The following is a 19,306-nucleotide window of genomic DNA, read 5'->3' as shown; positions in this document are numbered from 1 at the left end:
TTAATGACATTCTCAGGAAATTATTACATTATAGGGTGCTACAACCTTTTCCAGTGAAATACAGCTTAATCTACTTCACTGTGCCAAAAGACACTTATTTCGCTGAGAGACGGTCAAAATTGCCATAAGTGAGTTCTGAACAAACATGAATCAAAGAACAACTGAAACCATGTTTGCCATAATATTGATTCAACTTTAAACATTCCTTGGAAGGAAACTTGCTTTAAAACTTTTTTCACTGAAATACACCTTAATTTACTCACAATTGCTCAAAATTGACCATGAATGAATTGAAACACAGTTGAAACCATGTTTGCCATAATAGTTATCCTACCTTAAACATTCCTTTTTAGGAAACTTGTTTGACAAACTATTTTCACTGTAACCAATTTAAACCATGTTTGCCATAATATTCATCCAACTTTAAACATTCCTTGGAAGGGAACTTGCATATCATAATGCTTTTTCACTGACATACAGCTTAATTTAGTATGCTGTGCAAAAATATGCTAAATTCTCAGTGATTAGCCCAAAATTGACAATGCTATCTTTGTCTACACAAAGCATGAAGTGGAACTCAATTGAAACCATGTTTGCCATACTATCTATCCAATTTTAAACATTCCTTCATCATGCTAAATGAATGTTTTTTTCATTTTCTCTGCTTTCCGAAAGTTGATTGTAAAAGCTTATTTCACTGCTTTTTATAAGGGGCAAAAAGATGCTCATTTCGCAGAAATAACATTACTGTCCTTCATACAAAAAATGAAGTGGAACTCAATTTAAACCATCTTTGCCATCATATCTATCCAACTTTACATGCTTCTTATCAGAAAACTTGCTTGGAAAAAACTCATTTCAATGAAATACAGCTTAATTCCTTGTATTGTACAGACAGATGCTTATTTCAGAGAGAGATTGCTTAATTGGGCATTATTGACTTGGACATGAAATATGAAGCTGAAATCACTTGAAATCATGTTTGCCATCATCTTTACCACGCATACACTCCCTTGCCCTTTTACAAATGTTGCATGTTTTAGGAATGCAACATTTGATCAAGTGTCCTCTGAGTAGCAAAAAGGTCTTTCAGGCCACTGAGCTTCTCACATTGAAGTGAAAAAAGACACAACTATCATATTAAAAACACAATTATTCATCTTTATTAACATCAAGGTTTTCATTTCCTCTGCTTTGTGTTTACAAGTAGAAAACAGATCATGTTTAAAACAGATACCCCTACAGCATTAATTTAAAATTAATCCATCACATGATCCACTTCATCTAAAACCTCCTCACTTTGTCATCTCATTTATTGAAAACCACAGATATCCACCACTCAACATTGATGCTCTTCTGTTATGAGTTCTGAAATATGTTCTTTTCCCCCATTTTCACCTTACACAGGGACAACATTTGATGAGGTTGCTTCTGGGAGGGACTGCAACTTGGCAGTGGCAGAAAGGAGCTGTTCTGTGGCTGATACAACTTTTTGTAAGATCTTGAGATGTTAAAAGATTTAAGAATTGTTGAAAGCCTCGATGGTTGAAAGACTTGAATGAGTTGTTTAGACAAGTATTCCCCAAACCAGTAAACACGGGGTCTATCTTGAAAATTCTATTAATGAGAATTCCTATTAAATTCAATTCAAGGCGTAGCGAATAAATGAATGAAACTAATTTGTTGGTGGAATGTAAACGCCGGATTAATTTAGGTTGGTAAGTTGGAATCTCCTATTAGAACCATTTTCATCAGATTTAAGAAATATTGTCCATGTACTAACAGTTATTGAGCCACTGTGACATGTCCCTTTACAGCCATGAACAAACACACGGTAGTTTGTTTTGACTCACTGTCCTGCTGCCACAAAAACTCAGTACTTGGTCAGTGCTGTTAAAGAAACTTTTGATAGAGACAGTACAGTGTCAGCCTGCTTCCGGGCAATAACTGAACTCTGTTTAAAAGTTAAACTATATAATTGTCAGCCATTTTTAAAGATGTATGTTTCAAGTAGGAACCAATTGCTACAGACAAGCAATTCAGGAGGTACTGAGAGACAGATTAACACATTATTGGTTTTAGTGTGTTTATGACAATAGAAAAATATGGTGCAGTGACAGACTTCTCCCACCAAAACACCCCACAGCTATCTACAAAAGTTCTCTGACGACTCTGCTATCGTCGGCCTCATCAGGGACGGGGACGACAGAGCCTACAGAGAACTTATTCAGGACTTCGTAGACTGGTGCCAGCGGAACCACCTCCAGCTCAACGCCGGGAAGACCAAAGAGCTGGTTGTGGATTTCCGCAGGCGCAAACAACCCTGCACACAGGTGAACATACTGGGAACGGACATTGAGATGGTGACATCTTACAAGTACCTGGAACTTCACCTGAACAATAAACTGGACTGGACTCATCACACTGCAGCAACATACAAGAAAGGTCAGAGCAGACTCCATCTGCTGAGGAAGCTCAGGTCCTCTGGGGTGCAGGGGGCACTCCTGACTTCTTTCTATGACTCTGTGGTGGCATCAGCCATTTTCTATCTAGTCTGCTGGAGCAGCAGCATCTCGGCAGCAGATAGGAAGAGACTTGATAAACTTATCAAGAAGGGGATGCCCTCTTGACCCAGTGCAGGTGGTGGGAGACAGCAGGATGATGGACAAGCTGTCATCGCTGCTGGTGAAGGAGTCCCACCCCCTGCAGGTCACTTTCACAGCTCCTTCAGGGCAGCTCCTTCAGCAACAGACCGATACACCCAGTGTGTGAAGGAGAGGTATCGCAGGTCCTTCCTTCCTGCTGATGTCAGAGTCTACAATCAGCACTGCTCCGAATAGACCTCACTCTGCACTGTCAATTTTCTTAATACCCATATTTAATATTTATATTGTAAATAAAAATTCACTGTTGTTAATTTTGTACAATAAGTCTATTCTATTTCTTACCTTTTTAATTTATATTGTTAAATTTTGACTATTGTTATTGTTTTTTTGTAAATATTCTGTCCTTTGGCTGCTGTGGCAAACAAATTTCCCCGTTGTGGGACAATAAAGGAGTACTGATTCTGATTCTGATTCTGATAAAGGAAGGCTGGCTTTATCTTTCAAGGTTGAGCAACCAAACCCATTTGATCAAAGTTTAGGATTTAATCGGGGTTCAAATCTCTTAGCAACATCTTCTCATAATGGATTATTTTGTCATGCATGGAGCATGTGATAAGCATTTGACATTATCACACTCATCATTCACAAAAACCTTGCGCACAACCTTTCCAACAGAATTAATGAAGAATAGAAACTCTTACATGCTCACAGTTGTTCAAATGTGAATACTTTTTGCATGTTTATAGCCATAGGTTTTATTTTACACCGCAGTACACAAAATGTATCTGTTTTTTATAATCTGTTAGGCAGATATTATTGTCATCATCATCATCATTCTGTTGAATGTCAAGACAGGAAGTCAGAACCTACATTTCCCCTTAAACAAGACCAACTGAGAAATGATAACGTAAGAATATCATATCTGTGGTACACAATTGAATTATAAGCAGCTGTGAGTATGCGTACGCTTTCCAGTATTAATGACTTGGAGCACGTTCAAAATACATGTCCTTTGTGCAAATAAAACAATGAAAAGATAAGATAAGCACATTTTTTTAAAAAAGACACATTTAGGCAAACTGTATAATAGCCACTGTAAGTGATTACAAAATAAATACAAAATATTCATGACAACATAATAATGATGAATATAAATGAAAATATCCTAAAGACTGTTTTTGCTATATGGGGGGAGCAGATAGTGGGGAGTGACTGTAGTATCAGTCAATAATGAGGCGAACTTAGTCTTTTAGGGTTGGTTTGTCCAATGTTTTGGTGTGGCAGAATCATGGCAACAGTCCATGAGGAGGAGCTTTTTCTGTGCTCTCTCCTCTTTCCTCTAGTTTCCAGTGTTTGCTGCTGTAGTAAACTCCTCATCTGTCCTCCTTGTACCTCCTTATCAGGCTGTTGGGACTGATGGCTCAGAGGGGACACTGAACTCTTCTGAGGGTGTTTCAGTGTGGGGTTATGTTGCATAGTGATCAAAGCTTGCCAGGTATTCCAGAGCAGCCCGATAGCACAGTTGGTATTGGTCCTAGTGACAAAACAAAATATTTGGGTTAGTGTGCAAGTAGGAAGCCAGAAAAAAGACATAATTAATAACAACAAAATAAATAATAACTGCTGTAAAAATGTAGCAAACTTGTAACATAAAGTGTAGTAGTGGAATGTAACTTCAGTACATTTCCTTTAAGGGTAACTCCAGCAGTTTTTAAGTTTGTTTATAAATCTTGGGGAGTACTACTGCATTGTGAAAAAGTTAGTATAAAGCCTTTTTTGGCTTCATTGTGTGTTATGCAGGTGCCAGTAACATCAGTGGTTTTGATTTATCCGATTACATGAAGCTTCCTCTGGAGCCACAAAAGGCTTCATACTACTTTTTTTCACATATGCAGTACTTCCCATGACCTGTGTATTTTACACAGTTTCCCTTTGAAAGTTATTCTTTGGCCACTTGGGGGCAGCGGACACAAGCTGTGTCAAGTTAACAAACACTTAGACATTAGATTTTAGACTTTTATTCATCCCACATCGGAGAAATTCACTTGTGACAGTAGCAGGTAGACAGACATACAATAAGTACAAGGGACATTAAACAAGTAGACTTAAAAATACTAAAAAGGATTTAAATAAGCGAAAGAAAATATAAATATAAATATGTAAAAAAAAAAAAAAAAAAATTGTATTATTGCACAGGATAATTGCACAAGATGGCGGAGGTAGAAGTGGTAAGTAGTGCAAGATAAGTAGGTGCTTATGGTGCTACATTAAGGGTATTGGTGTTGAACAGTCTGACAGAAGTTGGAATGAATGACCTGTGGTAGCGTTCCTTTTTACACCATGGATGAAGCATTCTGTTGCTGAAGGAGCTGCTTAAGGCCCCCACAGTCTCATGTAGGGGGTGAGAGGGGTTGGCCATAATTGATGTCAGCTTGGCTAACATCCTCCTCTCACCCACCTCCTCAATGGAGTCCAGAGGACAGTCCAAGACTGAGCCAGCCCTTTTGACAAGCTTATTAAGTCACTTCCTGTCCCTCTCTGAGCTTCCACAGTCCCAGCAGACCACAGCGTAGAAGATAGCCGATGCTGCCAGAGTCATAAAAAGTTTTTAACAGTGTCCTGCACACAACAAAGGACTTGCCTATTTACACATCTAGAAAATACATTAGCATGTATTCAAAGTCTGGTTCTGTCCCCATGATTAATGGGGCTTCAACTCTGATTTGATTTCCAATCCTTTGACATTCTCTGTACCTTTAGCTGTTCAATGCTCCACTATGTTCACCAGTTAATCTCAAATTGTTTCTGTCTGCAGTTTGGTGCTGAGCAGGTAGTGGACAGTGGGTTATTAGAGCTTTCCATTAAAAAAACATCTGCCTGTTGCTTGGCTGAAATCAACACTAGGAGAGCAGTGAGTAAACCAATACTGTTAAGCCATAAAACCAAAACAATGCTGTGAAAATGCTAAAAAGCTCTGTAGAGGAGAACTGCAGGCTTGGTGATGATTCTCTGGGGGTTCATCACTACTAGTGAGTAACAACTGTCCTAAATATAATTTTGAGGTATTATGTATATACATTTTATGCTACATTATACTTACTGTATATCTAAGTAAATGCCAGTCAATTTATTAATATAGTGCCATTGGCACTTTTCATGACACTATTCATACAGAGCAGGCTTAGACCATATTCTTCATTCATGAGACCCAACATTCCCCAATGAGCAAACACTTGGTGACAGTTTAAGTTAGAATAATGTAGTTACTGGTTAATTTGCAGAATAAGATTCTACATACAAAACTCATGATCATTTTATTTAATATGACGTATTGTTCTAGCTTAATCCCAATACAGGGTTCAGTATTAAAGGTCAAAAAAAAGTTTTGGTAGATAGGCATTTTGGTTATAATTCTTACAGACTTTAACTTTTGTGTACAGGCTTTTACTCATGGTGGATGAGCATGTACAGTACAGTACAGTGTGCTGTTGTGTACCCAGCACTAAGTGTTGTATGTCACACCACTTGACCCCACAGCCTCACCCATCACTATGAATCAACAGCTACAACTAAATTATCAACTATAAAAACAGTGCTTCAACCACAGCATAATGATTACTAGCACTTCTAACATAATTTGTCAGCATAATCTCATTCTTATATTATTTTATGCTTTGTGTTTTTCTTAAGTTTTTGCAGCTGGGTTTTCATATTTCAATATTTAATTTAATTTAAAAACACATTCAACTCAACATGCTAACATGCTGGAATTTTTAGCTGTGTTTCATTTACCTCACTATGCCCTATTCTTATTGACATGAAATTTTCTTCTGTCTTCTTTTACATCTCTGGCAGCAGTGTGTCATACCTCTGTCTGCACCATGGCTGGCCTTTGAGTTCGGAGTGTCTTGACAGTCTGGAAGAGGTCAACCACTCCCTCGTACCTCATCCTCTCCAGGACGATGCTCAGGGTGATGAACACACCAGCCCGTCCAACACCAGCACTGGTTGATACACACATTATTGGACTCTTTACACTCATTACAAATCACCAAATTAAGCACACACAGACACATATACAGTCATTCTCGTTTGATTTTAGTACATGCTGGAATCAGCTGGATAGAATAAAAGTTGCCCCTCCCTGCTGCCACCACGGGGCACCTTTATACACACACACACACACACACACACACACGCACACACACACAATTACCTGCAGTGCACAGTGATTGGTCCATCTTGTCCAAATTGCTCCTTAGTTTTATGGACTTGTCCGATGAAGTCAATTAATCCTTCCCCAGATTTTGGTACTCCTTGTTCTGGCCAGTCATTGAACTGAAACTGCCTTATGGTCTTCGAATGACCATCCTAACCAAGACACAGGAAAATGACACAGACATAGTAAGTATAGTTAGGTTGAGTAGAGAAAAGTGATTGGGGATAACACATTACCAAAGGAGATAATTATTATATAATCACTATTACTTTTCACTGTAAATTAAGGCATTAGTGATCCAATTTCTCAGCATATTACAGGCTTGAATGTATTCTTTTAACTCCAAGCCATGTTGTCTTAAATTCTGTGTATATGTGGTAAATAGTCACACGTACACAAATAGAACAGGTTCAATTTCAAAGTTGAGAAAAAAAACAAAAAAACAATCCATTGTTCCTTACAACCATAAACCAAACAAGAAAAGATAGCTGCAAGCAGCTGTTTGCCAGATTTAAGCCTACTTCGCTCAAGAAGCTCTATCTGCCGGACCTAAAGCCACAGGCATCAATGAGCATGATTTGGGTAAATTTGTGAAATTCTATCCACCAGGTTCTGAGGTGCAAAAATGTGGTATTTGTGGTGCCTTGGTAGACATATTCCCAACCTCTGCCTAAAGGTATGTTTCAATTTTTGTGATGGTGTAACCATTTCAGTTATTCTGTGATAGGCCATGCCCACGTCCAGCAAACAATATGTTATCTCAGATTTTGGTTAATGATTGCCCCCAGAGTATGCAAATTGACCTTATGCTAATCAGCTGGACCTATGTGTCAAATTTCAAGTCAATTCGACTGTGTTTCTTTGGCAAATGTTTCCATAATCCTATTTTGTTTTGTTAATGCCACCATGTGGCAGATTTGGCTGATTATGCCGAGAAGCATTTGCACACCATTTCCAGTAATTGTGCCAAGTTTCATGTTTCAAGCTCATTCCAGCTCATGGCAATTTGAGCCACGGCACAAGACAAATAATAAATATAGTGGCAGGTTCAAGCTGTTTACACTCAAGATGCCCAATTGGCAGAAACTAATGACCATGTTTTGGCGAAATTTGCAAAAATTTCATCTACCAAGCTTTGAAGTACAATAATTAGGCAATTTAGTTTCATCAGATTTTCTGTCTTCATGCAACTCCTGGTAAATGCATTACAGTCATCCTGTCTTACCAAGGCAAAGTATCTCAAAGTAACCCTAACCCTAAAAGATTGGTGCTTTTTAGTACCTGTGTTGCTCAAGAGAACAAACATAATGTATCATATTTTTTTTTGGTATTTTTTGGGTCTTATTCATAGACTTCAGTGCAGCCTTTAATTCTGTGAGGCTATCTATTCTACTGAAAAGGCTGGTAGAACTTGATATTTCAGGAACTCTTATCCTATGGATAAGGGACTTTCTCTCATGCCGCCCTCAGAGGGTGCAGGTAAATGGCACCCAGTCTGACTTGCTCACCCTAAGTACAGGATGCCCACAAGTCAGTGTTCTTTCTCCTGCGCTTTTCTCTCTCTTCACAAATGAATTTTGTATTAATGAACATGAAATTGATTAAATATGCTGATGACATGGCCTTAGTTGGCCTTCAACAGACTGCAGACCCCCCTGATGACACTTGTTTTTTAACTTATGTGAAGAACCTGGAAGTATGGTGCTCACAGAGCAAACTAGAATGTGACAAAGACAAAAGAAGTGATATTCTGCCTAAACCAAGAGCTCTCCACAGCGCCACTCTCACTTGATGGCCAAATTGTGGAAACTGTCGAAACCTTTAAATATCTGGGTACAGCGTCGATGGCCAGCTGAAATTCACAGGAAACACTGATTATGTGTTTAAAAAATGCTCACAGAGACTCAATTTGCTGAGGAGGCTGAGCAGCCTGGGGGTCAGCCAAAAGATTTTAGAACTGGTATATACTACACATGTAGAAAGCGTGCTCACCTTTCATCTCTCTGTTTGGTTCGGTTACTTAAGTTGTAAATGTAAAACCAAACTGAACAAAATTGTGTCGAGGGCAAGTAAAATAGTGCGACGACCCCAAAAGCCACTAACAGAAATTTACACAGAAAGGACAAAGAGGAAGGCCAGAAAAATCTCAGCAGACAGCTCCCTCCCTCTTACCAAGCAATTTGAGCTCCTCAAGTCCGGGAGACGCTATAGAGTCCCACTGGCCAAGGGAGCATTTAGAAAATCATTCATTCCAAATGCTGTCCACCTTCTCAATGTATCCTAAATGGCACTAGCAATGAACTGCTTCTTCTCTTTCTATTTATTTAAGGTATGATTAATTGTGTTTTAACTGTTTCCTTATTTAACTGTGTTTTTAATGAAATGTGTATCTCTTTCACGGTGAGCCGAAGACAATTTTCCACGATGGTGGACAATAAAGTTTTATTGTATTGTTTTGTATTGTATCATATTTTTTGGGGTATTTTTTGGGCCCTGGATCTGATCTGACCAATCAGCAAGTATAAAGACATTCAAAATAACATAATCTCTCTTATATACCTTCAAGTCTTCAGCTTTTAATGTGCTGGGCTACTGACAGGTCACCATCTAAATTTGATCATATTAACACATGTTGTAAAAAGAAAACACAATGACAATCACTGTGAAAATTGGTGCCTATAAGGGAATTCAGACCTGGTATTAACATCAGTCCTGAGTGATCAAGAAGAAACTTAAAAAAGTTGGACAGCTATAAGTCCGTCTTGACAACCCAGTCTCGCATGAAAATGTATAATAGCTACCTTGGTCCACAGGGCAAGATGTAGTAGTTTCACAATAATGCCTCTTAAATTGTGAGATGTCTACAATTTTTTTGGCCTATTCTTTTCTATTGCCTGCATCCACGTCACATGACCATCAACTTTTTGGCCGCAAGAACAATAAAGAGGGCTGCCATTCCTTTTATTTCCAGTGAAAAATGCAATATTTCAAGATAGGTATTACATTAAAATTAGTTTTGATGACATTTTTATCGAGAAATATGCACTTTATTTTCATAATCCTCGCTCAGATAACTACACAAAGCAAAAAAACGATACAAACAACGTGCAAGCTGTGGTTTCCGCCGTAGCAACGTCTATTGCACCCACCATAGCAACGTAGCAGCGTCTATTTAGCAACCACAACGATATCATACGTAACAGCCCCACAATTTTCTGGCGAAACCGGCAATAATCTTCGTAAAAACTAACAAACTAAAGACCACATACATTCGCTAAGCAAGGATTATAAAAATAAAGTGCATATTTCTGGATAAAAACGTCATCAAAACATATTTTAATGTAACACCTATCTTAAAATATTGCATTTTTCACTGGAAATAAAAGGAATGGCAACCATGTTTTTTGTTCTTGCAGCCAAAAAGTTGACGGCCATGTTACGTCTACAATTTTTTTGGCCTATTCTTTTTTATTGCCTACGTCCACATCTCACAATTTAAGAGGCGTTATTGTGAAACTACTACATTTTGCCCTGTGGACCACATTTTCGTGTGAGACTGGGTTGGTCTTGAATGAACCCTTGTGATTGGATGTAACTTCCCTGCTCTATATGGAAATAAACAGGTACATTGATGGAACAAGCAAAAATATTTTTTTAACGGACAGAAAACAATACATTGTAAAAAAAAAGAAATATCATGTAAAACATTTGCAGAATTTACGAGATGGCCCAAATAATTAGGAATTTGTCATAAACAGCATTCCACAAAGTTTATTAAGTTTCTCCTAACTCAACAACTCACAAAATTGAGCATTTTTTTTCAGGGAGTCTGGGGATTTTCTTTACGAACAAAGTTGACTATATTGATTTATTTATTCGTAAAATGTGTGTAAATCATGAAATCAGTTGAAACAGTGCTTTCAAACAGCTGCTAAATGTTGGCAGGTAAAATCGATTTAGACACAGAAGCTGTTACAGCTGAAAACTGACAAACTGACACTTTTTACAAGGAAAGAAACAACTATTTCATTTAATGCTGAATTTACATGAAGGCATGAGTGATTAAGATTTTTGCTATAGCTGTTTAGCAACTTTTTTTTTAAGTTTCCTTTGTTCAACAACTCTCGAAATCATGTAAATCGTAAAGACGTCTGGGGATATGGCAGTTGTGTTCAATGGTTGAAACAGTGTGTTCATAAACATCTGCTGCTAACATTTGCAGGTTGAGACATCCCAAATATGTAACTTACATTACAGTGAATCACATGGAAATGAGACAGTTTGTAATCCACTCTGCCTGTCTTTGTGACTTCTTCCCCTTCTCATATTGTTTCACAGAGGATGCTAGTTTAATAACCGGTTCTTCAATGTGGCCCAGGACACATGTGCTGACACACTGCTTGAAGAATGCAGCCCAGATCACCTCTTAATGTAGTCCGAGTGACTGGATCTCAAATGTGTCCTTAATGTGTGTTACAGCCCTAGTGTTGTGTTGTGTTTTTTTTACTCAGTTGTCGCCCTCTTTCTCCCCCTCCTCCTTGCCTAAATGTGAAGGTCCACACCTGGTCCTACTCACCACTTAGGCCTGGGGATATAAAGTGCTGCTGGAGCCAGAGGGCCCGGCAGCTGTAGTGTGCCAGAGCGTAAAAGCAGACGACAGCAGCTTCCTCTTTGAAGACGTGTTTTTGTTAATTAATTTTGTGAATAAATGTCTCTTTTGTGTTTAAACTCCAACATTCAATTCCCCATTCTTCCTTTACTCTCGGTAAACATTTTACTATGTTACTCCCCTCATCTCCTGGCTTTACAGGGACGTAACAATGTGTCTTTCACTCCAGTACTTAGAGCTGTCCACTTGTGATCAAATCACTCAGCACGGATGTTGATGCCAAGTGTGAACAGGCCTATTTGTCCGTATATGCCGATGTATGCATAGCGAAGTACATTATGGGTGCATGAGGCATGGTAGAAAATTTTTGGTAGAAATTTGTTGAAGCACACTGTACATCATCAATAGATGTAGCAGTCCTGGTCTCAGTCCTGACCAGTCAAATCACCTTTTCTTCTTCAGCGGGAAGAGTGCAGTCCAAATCCTCTTAAGTGTAGTAAAATTCACAAACAAACACACAGATGGAAAACGAGACCTCTGCATGCAATGAAACTGCCACTCTGCCAACACAAACATACTCTAATTCCAGTTAAAGTGAGCTGAGCTGAAGTCATCATCCTGCTGCTGTGCCACCTGACAACAGACAAGTTTCGCTGAGGAGGACCTACCCTGGCGTCTGTTACTTTGAACTCTCTCAGGATGTACTGAGGCATGTTGTACTCAGCCATGGGGTCCACAACAAAGTACTGGTACCGTGCAGAACGCTCGGCAGGCCAGTACTGATGGCACTTTTCCTAAAGAATGGAGAGAGGACATGTAATCAGGATACATTTGTCTGAAATACCCAATGAAACCATTATAAAACCACTGTGATTTTGAAGCTTGTAAAAGAAATAAACAATTTTCAGTCATTGTCAAGGGCCAAGTAGTTAGCCAAAAAATTTTTTTTTTCCCTCCCTCTGTGCATTGTGCAATTGGTTTGCAGTGAACTGGGTTTTTTTTAGGCCTCTGGGAGTCTGGGGCCCCAGGGCAGCAGCCCATTTTGTTTTGGTGGTAATCCAGCCTAGAGTAAGTGAGATAGACATATATTTGTATGGTGGGAAGGGGGATATACAGAAAAATTTTGTTCATCATCATGTGAAGTAGTCTGCCGTTTCTTGTACTGTATTTATATACATTTATATACTGAAAGTATGTGTGTGTGTGTGTGTGTGACATAAATACAAAAACACCATAGTCACCCTTAAGTTATAATTAGCTGTATTAAAAACTTGCAAAACCTGCAAGAAGTTTTTAACTGCTTAAGAAACAGTCTCAATTTAATACTTATCAAATCAAATCAAAGCTTTATTGTCATTTAGCTAACACAATAAGCGAACACAATAAATACACACAATATATTACTATAATAATTAAAAACTAAAACTATGACTAAGGCTCATGAAGTGCAGTATTGCGCATGCTCCAGATCAGCAGTTCAGCAATCTAACAGCTTGTGGAAGGAAGCTGTTGATTAGTCTGTTTGATCGGCCTTTTAGACTCCAGAACCATTTTCCTGATGGGAGCAGTTCTAAAGGTGCGTTCACACCGGACCTTTTATTTTTGTCGCTGTCGCTCATGTCGCTCCAAAAAAATCGCTCGGTTGCTCAGCTGCAGTCGCTCGTCGGCACAATTCAACAGATCGCTCTGATAACGTCATTCAAGCGATTCCAGTGAATTTCACGTCGCTCGGAGGCGCTCATTTCTTCCCGTTTTCAACGGTATACGCGGCTGACAACGGCCCAGTTTGACGAGCTGTTGGCGAGAATCGGAGGCAGGAATTGCCCGGTTGGACACCAACTACAGGCGCTCCATCCCAGCTGAGGAGCGCCTGGCCATTTGTCTCCGGTGCGTGTGTGGGTGTGTTTGTGTGTGTCAACGTAAAGCCGGCTTTGCTCTTCCGGACCGGTGGAGTTGTATTACGTTTACATGGTTTCAGTAGTTGTCATAATTAGGCCTACATATAGATTACGGCAGCCAGTCAGCGCTGAGCGACAAGCGACTGACGGCCAGAGAGTTGGGGTTTCTCAACTCGAGCGACAGAGCGTTTTTTCGCTCCGTCGCTCGGACGCTGTCGCTCAGAGCCCCAGCGACATTTCGCCTGAGCGATTAATCGCTCAGTCGCTCGTTTGCATTAACTTAATATGTAAACTTGTCGCCAGCGACAAAAATAAAAGGTCCGGTGTGAACGCACCTTAAGAATGTGTGGAGAGGGTGGAAGGGGTCCCTGACGATGTTCAGTGCCCTGCTCCTGCAGCGGCTTAGGAAGAGTTCTTGGACAGAGGGGAGGGAAACTCCAATGACCCTGTCTGACATACTGCAGCTGGAGTACCATGTCGAGATACAATATGTCAGAACGCTCCCCACCACACCACTATAGAAGGTCCTGAGGATGCTGATGGGGAGAGAGGCTTGTTTCAGCTTCCTCAGGAAGTAAAGTCTCTCTCCCTGAGGTGTTCTTATTCCAGCTTAGGTCCTGCAAGATCTGCACTCCGAGGAACTTGATGTTCTCCACTCTCTCCACTGTGCGGCCACTGATGCTGAGAGGAGCGTGCTTGGGCTGTGACCTCCGGAAGTTGATAATCATCTCCTTTGTTTTGTCCGCATTGAGCACCAGATTATTTTCTCTGCACCTACCCTCTAGGTGTTTAACTTCTTCTCTGTACATTGATACCTCATTTCTATGAATGAGTCCAACCACTGTGGTGTCATCCGCAAACTTGATGATCTGGTTCCCCTCGTGTCTGGATGCACAGTCGTGTGTTAGCAGTGTAAACAACAATGGACTGAGTACACAGCCTTGAGGAGATCCAGTGCTCAGTGTGATGGAGTTGGAGGTGTTATTTCCGACACAGACAGACTGAGGTCTCTCCGTCAGAAAGTCCCGGATCCAGAGACATGTGGAGGTGTTCAGGCCGAGTAGGAGGAGTTTCTCCACTAGTCTCTTTGGGATGATTGTATTAAATGCTGAGCTGAAATCAATGTACAGGATTCTGGCGCAGGTGTCTTTCTGGTCCAGATGGGTGATGACTGAGTGCAAAGTGGTGGATATTGCATCCTCTGTGGAGCAGTTGGGACGATAAGAAAACTGGTGTGGGTCATGTGATGCAGGGAGGCTGGCTGTGATGTGTGGTTTGACAAGCTGCTCAAAACACTTCATCACAAATGATGTCAGTGCGACGGGGCGGGACAGAATACAACTGATTTCTTTGCTACTGGTATTATAGTGGATCCCCAGCATGAAGATGTCAGTCAGGACAACTGCTAGCTCACCAGCGCAGGTTCTGAGCACATGTCCCGGGATGTTATCCGGGCATCCCGCTTTCCGTGGGTTGACCCTGGTTAGGGCCCTGTGTGTGTCTGCTGTGTTGATGGTAAGGGCTGGCCCGATAGATGGTAGAGAAGGACCAGCCCACCCTCTGGTTGTCGGGTTTGGTGCTTCAAAGCGTGCAAAGAACTTGTTAAGCCTGTCTGGAAAAGAAGCATCATCGGCGTTGACCCCCTGCCTCGACTTGTAATTCGTCAGCGCTTGGACTCCCTGCCACATCCGCCTGGTGTGTCATGTGTCGCAGAGGTGTCCCTGGATTTTCTCTGTATAGGTGCCTTTCGCAACCTTGATTCCCTTTGAAAGCGCAGACCTGGCTGAGCGGAGAGCAGTCATATCCCTGCCCTGAATGCTGCATCTCAGGCTGTCAGCAGCAAGCGCACCTCTGTAGTCATCCAGGATTTTCGGTTGCCACGTGCAGTGAAGGTCTTAATTACAGTGACATCCTCTGTGCACTTTGCAATGTAGCTGGTTACCACCCCAGCATACTCTTCAATGTCTATCTGATCTCCCTTGGAGGCTGCTGTCTTAAAAACCTCCCAGTCGGTGTGCATGAAATAGTCCTGAAGTGCTGAGTCTGCCCTCTCAGGCCAGGTCCTGGTTTGTTTTTTCACTGGCCTGCTGCGCTTCAGTAGTGGTTTGTAAGCAGGCACTAGCATAATAGATAGATGATCAGAACGGCCGAGGTGGGGGCGGGGCGTTGCCTTGTATGCATCTGGGGAGTTTGTATGCACCAGGTCCAGCATGTCCACAACTTGCTTGGACTTGGGGAAAACAGCCTTTAAACTGGTGTGGTTAAAATCCCCTGCCACCGCTACAAAGCTGTCCGGGTGTTTAGTAAGGAGCTCACTGATGGCATCATGTATCCCTCCAAGTGCCTCGTTAGCATTAACTTTAGCATTTGCGCTAGGAGCTATGTAAACAATGGCTACAATCTCTATGGGGAAATCCCTCGGCACAGAATGGCCAGCATTTCACGATGAGGAACTCCGCCAGCTGAGAGCAGTGTTTGGTGGCTAATGTGGTGTTTACACACCAGTCTTTGTTGATATAGATGCACAGACCCCCCTCCTCGACTTTTACTGGAGGTAGCTGCATCTCTGTCCGCCTGGAAAGCCGTCATCCCCTCCAGCTGTATAGCTGCGTCTGGGAAATTGGAGCCATGTTTCCTTGAAAGCAAACGCACAGAAGTTTTTTCACTCTCTGTGGGTTTCTCTCAACAGACATAGCTCATCCAGCTTATTATCGACGGAGCGGACGTTGGAGAGTAGGAGCGACGGTACCACTGGTCTGGAGGGGTTAGCCTTTAGCCTAGCATGGATCCCGGCTCTCTTACCCCTCTTTTGTTTACGTTTGCACCGCTTTCGCCTTCTCTTCTTACGGTTGGCTGGCTCCAATAAGATCCTGTGCTGGCGTTATATGTCCAAATCACAACCAAGCATCATAGTTTTAGCAGCCTACGTTACCCTGATTTTTAGTAAAGTCTCTCGGCTGTAAATTTTGCAGACTGAACATCTGGGATAGGTAGGACACCCAAAACTTTCACTCTTGCTGATCCCTAGAGGGGCCGCTGCATTCATGCGCACCACTGCCATAGCAACAAATCTCTGGATGCCTCCGGATCAACTTTGAGTTGAATGGATAAAAATGGAGGTGGCAAGGCTTTGTATGTGGATGATGGCTTTAAGGTGGTGGAAAGTATGACAGCTGTTGTTGATAACGTGTATAATGTATGTACCACAAAAGAAATCTGTACTGAAAAGAGAAAAGTGTAATTGAGAGGTGTGCACTGAAACATTAAAATATTCAAGGACTGGAGGGAAAAAATGTAATTCAAAGGGTTATTTGTGGGGGTTTCAACATAGATGTCTTAAATCCAAATAAGGATAAAATGACAGAAGGGTCTATCACTGCATTATATAGCATGAGTTTATATCCAAAAATAACTAGACCAAGCAGAAATAAATCTCACTGGACCAGGAGTTGTGATGCTGGGGGTGCAGTCTTATATATAGTTATAGTCTGTCGTCGAGGATTTCACCCAGGTTCCTCGCAGTCAGTGAAGGCGATACTGTGACGTCCTTGACAGTGACTGACCGGTCCATGCGAGGGCAGTCTGTCCCCGAAATGAAGAGGAATTCAGTTTTATGAAGGTTGAGCTTGAGGTGATGCGCAATTGTCCAAGTGGAGATGTCTGCCAGACATTCTGGGATGCGCATTGCCATGTGGGTGTTGGAGGATGGAGGAAGAGAGAGGAACAGTTGGGTGTTGTCTGCATAACAGTGGTAAGAGAATCCATGTGATGTGATTGCAGAGCCTAGTGATCTAGTGTATAGTGAAAACAGAAGTGGTCCTAGTACTGAGCCTTGAGGGACACCAGTTTCCAGAAGGCAGGGTTTGGACAAGGAGCCATTCCATATGACCTGAAAGGTGCAACTTTTCAGGTATGATGTGAAACAGGTTAGAGCAGAGTCAGCGATGCCAAGTTCAGCCAGAGTGGAGAGGAGGATTTGCAGCAGAAACACAGCAGATAGGTTGAGGAGAATGAGGACGATGAGTGGGACGAGGCTCTGGCGGCACGGAGGGACTCAGTCACTGTAAGGAGGGCCGTCTCAGTGGAGTGAGCAGTCCTGAAGCCTGACTGACTGGGGTCAAGGAGGTCGTTTTGTGAAAGATGGGAGGACAATTGGTTGTAGACAGCGAGTTCCAGGGTTTTAGAGAGGAATGAAAGAAGAGATACAGGTCTGACATCTGAAACTGTAGTTTCACTGTAGTTTTCACTGTAGTTTCAGATGTGAACCAGGTTCTGACATCTGAAACTACAGTTTCAGATGTCAGCCGAGTCTAGGGTGTTTTTAGGGGTGGCTTTACCGTAGCTGTCTTGAAAGCAGCTGGAATAAGACCTGAAGTGAGGGAGGAGTTTATCAGGGTGGTGAGGAATGGAAGGTGTCGTGTGGGATGTCTTGGAGAAGGGAGGAGGGAATCGAGTCAAGGGAACAGGTGGTGGCACGGTTAGACGTAACTAGTGTGTGAACATCTTCAGAGGAAAGAGGGCTGAAGCAGGTAAGGTCGTCATAGGTGAGGGTTGGGGGAGATGCTTTCTGGATGGGCATAGGAGTAAATGAGGAGCTGATGTCTTTTACTTTTTTGGTAAAGTAAGTTGCAAAGTCATCAGCCGTGAGGGAGGAAGGAGGGGGAGGGATAGGATGGGTGAGGAGGAAGGAGAACATAGAGAATAGTTTCCTGGGGTTGGAGGCAGAGCAGTTGATCTTTGACAGGTAGAAGGCAGATTTGGCTGCTGATACAAGTTGAGGTGAAGTCAGAGAGGAGGTGGTGGTAGTGAGCAAGGTCATCAGCATGACGTGATTTTTTTCTCTCTGCTGCTCATAACACCGATCTATTGGTTCGCAGAGATTCAGACAGCCAGGGAGGCGGGGAAGATGATTGAGCTGGTCGGGAGGTGAGGGGACAGAGAGGGCCGGATCTACTAAAGGTTTGCGTGTATTAAAACGTGTACAAACTGCTTGCACACGCAAAAAAATGTACAAACTGATTTACTAACAGTGCACAAAAAGGGTTGTGTCTGTCAAAGGTGCAAAATAGCGCGTCTGCATTCAGTTAGTACGTTTGCAGCAATGAATATGCAACATGGGACGTTTACACGCAATTGTGTGTGTTGTGGGTGGAGAAAATGTAAATATATTAATTTAGCACACGCAAAGTGATTTATCAAACCGGAAAGCAATTTTGCTCATAGAAACTGCGTCTATATTTAACACGTCTCAAAGGGAGGTGCAAACAGTTTGTATGCGTAATTGTGCACACATGTCTGCCGTTATTGTTGCAAGAAGGAGACGCCAAAACAATGGAAGGAGACGCCCAGAACGCATTTTTCGCCCTTGTGTGAACATTTTTGGGATGAATGAGGAAACTATCATTAGAACATATCGCCTATCCAGCCTTGCCATTTTGGAGCTGTTGGAGGAACTCAGAGTGAATTTGGAGCCAGCTATGAGAAGGAGTCACGCAGTACCTGCAATAGCAAAACTCCTTGCAAGTTTACTATTATTATTATATTTATATTATTATACGCCAATTTTTCTTTTGTTCTTCTTCTGATGTCTTGGTATCTCCTTTTCACTTCACTGTCCGCCTGTTTTTTCCAAAGCAATTAACTTTTTCACCGATTTTCTCCCACACCGCGTTCCTTTGCGCAACCGTCAGATTCCTTTGCTGCAGCTAATTGAAATGTTTATTCGCTTCCTCTACCAACACTACTAATTCCAAAGGGTCCAATTTCACTTTGTGCTTTTGCTCTCTCAAACTCGCCATGCTGAAAACCATGAAACACGCTAAACCCTCATTTAAAAAGGCGTGTCTCCAACACGTTTGCACCTGTTGTCATTAACGCAATCACTCTTAGTAAATCGCCCGCAAACCGCGGTTCAACCCCACACGCACATTTCTAGATTGCCCACGCAGATTAGCACAAGCAATTTGGGATCTTA

General features: G+C 41.7%; 1 protein-coding gene across 11 annotated transcripts in view; it reads right to left on the bottom strand.

The window, feature by feature from the left end:
• Window positions 1-1,140: 1,140 nt before the first annotated feature.
• ptprfa (protein tyrosine phosphatase receptor type Fa) overlaps window positions 1,141-19,306 on the bottom strand; it is a 541,915-nt gene continuing 523,749 nt past the window's right edge. For all 11 annotated transcript variants that reach the window (XM_084354897.1, XM_084354905.1, XM_084354902.1 and 8 more), the window contains 4 exons: window positions 12,103-12,228; window positions 6,823-6,977; window positions 6,475-6,610; window positions 1,141-4,140 (listed from right to left, as the gene is read on the bottom strand). In XM_084354897.1, coding sequence (XP_084211023.1) covers window positions 4,072-4,140; window positions 6,475-6,610; window positions 6,823-6,977; window positions 12,103-12,228 — 486 coding nt within the window. In that variant the 3' untranslated portion in view covers window positions 1,141-4,071. The remainder of the gene's footprint in view (window positions 4,141-6,474; window positions 6,611-6,822; window positions 6,978-12,102; window positions 12,229-19,306) is intronic.

Source organism: Pagrus pagrus, assembly GCF_965226575.1.
Source record: "Pagrus pagrus genome assembly, chromosome: 6".
Lineage (NCBI taxonomy): Eukaryota > Metazoa > Chordata > Actinopteri > Spariformes > Sparidae > Pagrus > Pagrus pagrus.
The sequence above is the reverse complement of the archived record's forward strand: the minus strand, read 5'-3'. Positions and strand labels throughout refer to the sequence as shown.